The 7383-nt window shown below is 37.2% G+C and overlaps 2 protein-coding genes across 3 annotated transcripts; both read left to right on the forward strand.

The window, feature by feature from the left end:
* Nucleotides 1-383: 383 nt before the first annotated feature.
* Nucleotides 384-3804, forward strand: fam133b (family with sequence similarity 133 member B). 2 transcript variants are annotated; one of them, XM_077591163.1, is made up of 11 exons: nt 384-551; nt 1161-1258; nt 1496-1574; nt 1646-1753; nt 1818-1844; nt 1963-2040; nt 2133-2207; nt 2281-2322; nt 2396-2467; nt 2932-2982; nt 3067-3804. In XM_077591163.1, exons 1-11 carry the CDS (start codon nt 528-530, stop codon nt 3160-3162), a joined length of 750 nt encoding a protein of 249 aa, XP_077447289.1. In that variant the 5' UTR covers nt 384-527; the 3' UTR covers nt 3163-3804. The 2 variants fall into 2 exon arrangements, with proteins under 2 accessions (XP_077447289.1, XP_077447291.1); XM_077591165.1 differs by having other exon boundaries at nt 2284-2322.
* A 435-nt stretch (nt 3805-4239) lies between these two features.
* On the forward strand, nt 4240-7297 carry LOC144067245 (progranulin-like). The gene is made up of 5 exons (XM_077590836.1): nt 4240-4397; nt 4475-4612; nt 4689-4859; nt 6116-6262; nt 6605-7297. The coding sequence occupies exons 1-5, from the start codon at nt 4302-4304 to the stop codon at nt 6746-6748; spliced, it is 696 nt and encodes a 231-aa protein (XP_077446962.1). The 5' UTR covers nt 4240-4301; the 3' UTR covers nt 6749-7297.
* Nucleotides 7298-7383: the final 86 nt, after the last annotated feature.

Below are 7383 nucleotides of genomic sequence, written 5' to 3' on the forward strand. Positions count from 1 at the left end.
TAAAAAAAGTTGTGGTTGGATTTCATTTGTACGAGACATGCATATCAATTTAACCATTTTACACTTGTTAGTTTAACAAACAGTAATGTCAAAGGAAGCAAAAAAATAACTCCAAAAAGGGGGGATTGTTGCTTATAGTTGTTACTCAACATGGAATGTGCAAGACTGCTGCATTTCTAACGTTAAATAATGATCATTTTGACGCTATCAGTCAGTTATTTAACAAAATAATTATGTTCGTGGATTCCAATCAGGAAAACAATGCACTACATTTATTATTTGCTAGAATGCATTGATAAATAATGTGTTTTTATAAATAAATAGGAAAAAAAAGATGTTTAGTTGCAATATAGAAATGACCACATGGCGGCAGCAACAGTGCTTGCTTGACTCCTTTACAAACGCAGAAGAAGAAACCGTTGCGTGAAAGAAAAAATACTTCAATGTGGCCGTCACTCGCTGGTTATAAATCCATAAAATACAAATGTTTTTGGTCTGCTAAATTCTCCCTCCACACTTGAGCCAAAATGGGCAAGCGAGACAATCGAGTGGTGAGTTATATTGTTATTCTTTTGCATAAATACGACAAATCAATCTTAAGAAAACAGCATAACAAAGCAAGCTAATAGGCATCGATTAATGGCAATCAAACTGCTACTAAATGTACTTTTATTTAAGACGGGCTGTTATTGTATTATTATTTTCACATTTAGGCAAATAGCACCCGTTCAGGACATTTTGTGAGCTTGGTCGAGAGACTGCTACGTGGCCGTAGAACATGCTAACGTTAGCATAGTATTGTGTACACAACAGGGTTTATTCACATCCCCCATAATCCGTAATTTCACCCGATACTTGTTTTGTTAATTTAAACCTTGCTCGATTCGTATGGTGTTATTTGAGATCCGTTTTAGTTATTAGTAAAAAGGTGTGGCACTATTGACATTACTGCTCGATATACGTCGATTTCAGGTTACGAACGAATATGTCGTCACGTAGTCAATGCATAGTGACGTTGACATTGTTCTTTAAATTTACACTGGAATTATAACTGCACCTATATATAATTTATTATAGAGTATTTTTCATGTTTGGTTTGGTTATTGCTTGTGTTGTGTTTCCAAGAGATTTTGTCCAATACCTGATGTTTGTCTTTTTAGGCGTACGTAAACCCGATCGCCGCCGCTCGATCCAGGGGCCCGGTGCAGAATTCCGGACCCACCATACAGGATTATTTAGGCAGACCTCGACCAACGTGGTGGGTACAAGAACCATACACACACTTGCAGTCATACCTATGACCCTATTCATGCAAAACCTCATAATTGACCAGAATTTACCAGAATCAAAACTCCCTGAGGCAAAAAAAATAAATACATAAGAAAATACATAATGTATTCAACCCAATAATCAATCAACTAATTATGAATATCTTTCCACAAGGCATGCTTGGAATACAATTGTTTTTATTATTATTATTTTTTATCTTCTTCAGGGAAGAAATAAAAGAGCAACTTGAGAAGAAAAAGAAAGGCTCGCGAGCCCTGGCTGACTTTGAAGACAAAATGAATGAGGTGAGGAAGGTGAGGATTTTTCCATTAAAAAAAAAAATGTTTTATGGAATGGTTGAAATTTTTGCTCACAGAGATGGAAGAAAGAGCTGGCCAAGAACCGAGAAAAGCTTTTGGGCGCCAGCGAAAAGGACAAAAAGGCCACAGAGCGAGAAAAAGAGGAAAAGAAAGATAAAAAAGAGGTAAGGAATTTGCTCTAGAAAAATCAAAAGATCTTGACTCACTTCAAGTTTTGAATGCTTCCAGAAAAAAGAGAGGAAGAAAAGAAGTAGGGTGAGGGTTGTCCTCCATTTTCCACTCCACTTTTTCTTCTTCTATTTATCTAGTTTGATTTTTTTTTCTACGTTCGCTCAAATCTAACGAAGCCTGCTTTAATTGTCTTCTGCTCAAGCATTCTTCATCTTCTTCTTCCTCCTCCTCATCGAGTTCTGATTCCTCCAGCAGCTCCTCATTGGATTCAGAAGATGAGGCAAGTCTCCCCATTGACGGCGACGAGCGTCCAATCCCTTTTGACTGGGAGGGGCCAATAAAAAATGGCGAATTTGTCTGTTTTTTTTTCAGCTTGAAAAGAAGACCGTGAAGAAAAGGCGGAAAAGAAAGAAGTCGACAGACGTAGACTCGGATGCTGAAAGAAGGGTTTTTCTCCTTTATTTTTTTAACTTGTAATTTGTGAGTAGTTAATCATTCATTCTCTTATTTTTTCTCCAAGAAGAAAAAGAAAAGAATGAAAGAAGAAAGCAACAATAATAAGGTGAAGTGGAGTGTGTCATTGTTTCTTTGATCAAATATGTACATTGATAAAGTGGCAAAATGTTGTCGTCCAGGAGGAAAAATGCCGGAGAAGGAAATTGAAAAGTGAGGCAAAGTCGTCTGCTGAGTCTGATGGAGATGAAATGGTAAGAATTTGGAATTGGGGTTACATAGCACCAATGTCGCATTTTGTGGGGTTTGTTTCCATTTAAAAATGAATTTTTAGTTCTGTTTTTGTTGTTAGATTTGGTAATATTATGGCAGAGCTGGACTGGAGAGAATGTAGTTAAATGGTATCATTACAGTGGTTATTTATTTCAAGATTTATTTAAAATTTAATTTACTCCAATATTTATTCCGTTTTTATACAATGTATTTCCATGAAATACATGTACCTGTCAACATTTATTTTTAGATCTGAATCCTTATTGAAATAATTATAGTAATAGTAACCAATTCAAAGTGTTGAATTATGTATTTCTTTAATATTGGCACTTCTCCATATCAGAGTGAACAAGTAATGAGAGAAACTCCATTCTTGTGAAATGTCAGTTTTACTGGCTGACTTCCTTCCTTTTCTTATTTTCCCATCATTTTTGTTCCCTCTCAGGCTGACATGAAGAAGAAAAAGAAGAGTAGCGAAGAACAAGAGAAAATAACAGTAAGAGTACACTATGCAAAATCCCAGCACATTAAATATCATTTTTCTCTAACCAGACCCCCCCCCAAAAACCTCTCGCCCCAGGAAAAATCAAAGAAAAAACGGAAAAAGAAGCACAAGAAGCACAGCAGAAAAAAGAAGAGGAAGGCGGCGTCTCAGTCCGACTCGGAGATGGACTAGCCACCATTTCTGAGTTAGTTTGTTTTGTTTTGTTGTAGCTTCCTTTTTCTCCACCACCGGGAACACACGGCTCCGATTTGGACAGTTGCAGTGCTGTGCTGGGAAGCCTCCTCCAATCAGGTGCATCCTTTCTTTTTCTTTAGCGGCCGATTTGTTGACAGCGCGCTTTTCGGGTGTTCCGGCCCTTTAAGAAAATGCGGGCTTCATCCTTTGCATGTCGAGCTCGAGGCTTGATGGTACGCCAGCCTCATATTGAAGTTGGACTTGAAGAAAAAATATAACAAATAAACAAAAAACACTTGATTGCTGCACCAGTCAGCGGTAACAAACTAGTATTTCACCATAGACGTCCAATCCATTTGAATTGGGAGGGTGTGTGAGGATGATATTTGGATGAAAGTTGATATTTAGTTAGCCCAACTACCTCCATCAGCTTTGTTTTACTGTTACCCTGCATGTTTTTTTTCATATTTTTTTTCTTCATTAAACTGCTAAACAGTCTGCTGGAAATGTGTAAAATTGTGATAAAGACAATTTGCTGTTTTCACCTTTTAAAATAATATAGAATATTGTTTTTTTTTCTCGCAGTAAATATTTGAAATGTATAATTATAATTCCAAAAATAAAAATACAAGATATCAACCTTTGTATTTTTTTTCTAGTTTTTCCTTTATAAATGAACCAATCTTTAGGAAAAAACTCAACATTCTTTATAGTTAGTTATTCTATCAAACATAAAAAATGGCTATTAGAAATATGGCAAATATCTACAATTATTTTCTTATTCAAATAATTTTCCAAATATTTTTTGACAGTTTTTAATGGAAGATTTGTTTAACGCATTCATTGCCATTGATAGTTATACATACAGATTAAATACTTTTGAACTAGGATGGCTGTCATAGAAGGCGATGGACGTCCTATCCTGTCCTACTGGGGGGGCTGAAAGCGACCGCACAATGGCTGCCGGCCTCCCAGCCCAAACGGACTGGACGTCCACCACCGTGAATGGCAGCAATTGAGTAGAGCAACATGGAAGGAAGGCCTCAAACCAAAGTCCATTTTAAAGTATTGTAAATCACATTTGCGGGTGGAGTTTCAACTGTTGTAATCAGAAGTCACATGACTTGGTGGGTGGGATGTCACATTGTCAAGATTCAACAAGGAGAAGTGAGAAGTTTCATCTGCCATCAACAGATGCGCACCGATACAAATTCAGGAAGCTGCCGGACAGGGTAAGTCAACCAAGATGTATTTTTTCCGCTCACTGACAATTTGGGCTAATTGCTCTTGTATTTATCTCCCGCTCCAGATGTTGAGGTTGGGTTCCTTCCTCATCTTTTGGACCTTCGCGTCCTGCACCATCACGTGCCCCGACGAAACCATCTGCACCGACCACACGACCTGCTGCCAAACTCGGCACGGCTACAGCTGTTGCGGCTATCCCAACGTAAATTGGCATATTTTGTTTTTAACGCACGTTGGAGTACTTTTCATGGTATGTATTTATTTTCTGTTTTCTCCAGGCTGTGTGCTGCCCCGATTTGTCCCATTGCTGCCCTCGAGGGTTTCTATGTAACTTGGCGTCCCAGCATTGTGAGAGAGATCCCGAGTACTGGATGGACGCTCCAATGCTGCTAAAAAGTGCTCGGGAAACTCCCGTTTTTCCACTTCGAGCGATGGAAAATGTAGGACAAGTGAGTGAGGACACCCGTAACGCTGAATTTTGTTGTGTCTTGATGAAAAATCCACCAGACAATATATCAGGCCAATGTATGGGCTTTTTTTTTCTTCACCACATAATACGATAATAATACAGACGCTCCCCTACTTACGAACATACGACTTACGAACAACGGTACATACGAACATGTCTGCAAATTGCGTTTATGTCGAAAAATATTCGTAAGTTCGATTTTGTATTTTTTTCCGAGTAGTGCTTCTTTCCGGCGCTAATACCGACGCCTGGCGCTGTGAGGGCTCAGCTCACCCAGCATCTACCTTCTTCGTTGCAATGCGGAAGTCTGTGAACGTATCTCCAGTGCGCAAAGAACCTTTTTCATTTGTATCATTAAATATCTCGTGCATCCATTATTGAATATGGTTGGTAAAAAGCGAAAGGCTTCTATTGAGGGAGTTGCAAGGAAGAGGCAAGCCATTTCATTTGAAACGAGTGGCAATAATAACGAAGCTTGATGCGCGTGAGAGTGGTGAGCGTTTCACGGGCATACAACTTGAATCGTGCGACCGTCAGTACCATTTTTAAACAGAAAGATCGAGCAACAGGACCCAAATATTGAACGTTGCACAAAGTTTGCAAATCAATTGAATGATGCCATACAGTGCTACCGCATCATTTATGATGGAAAAAAAGAAGAAAACTGTGCAATCGTCGTTAGATCGCTTCTTTCGGCCAGTTTCTAATACATAAATCTCTCTCCATACAGTACTGTACATATTCTCCATTTTATTAAATGTTTTTTTCAGTACAAACCAATGCGTGTTACTTATACAAGCCTTAAACATACAAATGCACTTATATAAACCTTCAATATACTTATATAGGCCTTAAACATAAATTATAATACAAAATATAGCACTGAATCAACTTACAAACAAATTCAACTTATGAACAATCGCTCGGAACCTAACTCGTTCGTAAGTAGGGGAGCGTCTGTATAGGCACATTTTTAGGCGAACTGTTACGATCACATTGTAAATTTGCACCACCTAGTGGTCAGTGTTACATAAGGATGTCGCAGAAGAAATATTTAACGTCTACATTTATAAAATTGCCCAAAAAGTATGTAAGCATTGAATATTTGCTTACAAAATTGTTTTTATGGGGTCAGGAATGGGCAGTGTTTTTTTTTTTTTTTTTTTTTTTACATCCAAAATAATCACATATTGGTCCACTTCTCATCTTGTTTTTTTTCTTGATATCTTGTTTTAGCCTAAGGGACTTGCTGTAGCCGATGGCGTTGATGGCGCAGATGATTTGGGAGTCATTCGTTGCAGTTCACAGTTCTTCTGCCCGCAAGGCACATCTTGCTGCAAAGGGTTGTTCTCCCAATCATGGAATTGCTGTCCTTATCCACTGGTATGTGTTCACTATTGACTTCCATTTTATTCATCTAACCAGAATCAGTCTTATCTGATATTAGCAAGAATCCACATTCAGTGCCATTCTACCGAATGGGTACATTAGCTTAGCTCATGTGCTAATAATTTATGCTGGCAGAACCTAGTGTACGTTTTCCCTCTTATCAAAGCTAACTTCTTTATGGATATTAGCCAATGTAAGTCTTCACTACAACAAATGCAAATCCTGGCTGCTATTAAAATTTAACATTATCATGACCTTTTCTGTTACTAGTATCGCTACAACATTAGTTTTATTTGTTGGAAATATGTACTAACTGCTTGTTATCATTGATTTTAGGGTGACTGTTGCGCGGATGGTCAGCATTGCTGTGAATATGGATACACATGCAGCATCGAACCCTTGTCATGTAGTGGAAAAAAGAGCCCATACAAAAAAAAACATGGCTCAAAAAGCCCGGCACTTAACAATTTTAATTACTGAATTATTATGGCTCTGTACAAGTAGGTATTTTAATACATTTTTTGATGATTGAAAATCAAGTGTTAAGTTTTTCCTGCTCACTTTTTTTTTTATATCTAATTGACTCGTATTGTTTTACAACAACACCCACATATTTATGATTTATATTTCAATGTAAGTCTTCACTACGACAACAACAAATTCAAATACTGCCTGGTATTACAATTTAACATTATCATGACCTCTTCTATTATTAGTATCGCTACATTAGTTTTATTTGTTGGAAATTAACAAAAATTTGCAGGCCACTTGATACAATGAGAACAGAAAGAGGTCACAAATAAGGTGATGCTTTGAATTTGGCTGCATAAGCAGAGTTCTGCTCTGTTTTTTTTATATGATGACCATTATGTAAATCTGCCTTCACAGTGTTTTGACTTGATAATTTACTAACAGATATTTATAATGTGTTATACTTTTGATTTTATTCTTGACACATGTTAAAGTGTGATTGTGATTGATGGCATTTATTTTATGCTATTATTTACTATGCAATTTACAGTTTTTTTTCCATTTTAGGTTAGTTTGTTTTTTTAAGATCGTTTAGATTTAAAAAATAAAAGATTTTTCCATCCATTTTTGGACTGGTGGACGTT

The sequence above is a fragment of the Stigmatopora argus genome, chromosome 21, assembly GCF_051989625.1.
Source record: "Stigmatopora argus isolate UIUO_Sarg chromosome 21, RoL_Sarg_1.0, whole genome shotgun sequence".
Lineage (NCBI taxonomy): Eukaryota > Metazoa > Chordata > Actinopteri > Syngnathiformes > Syngnathidae > Stigmatopora > Stigmatopora argus.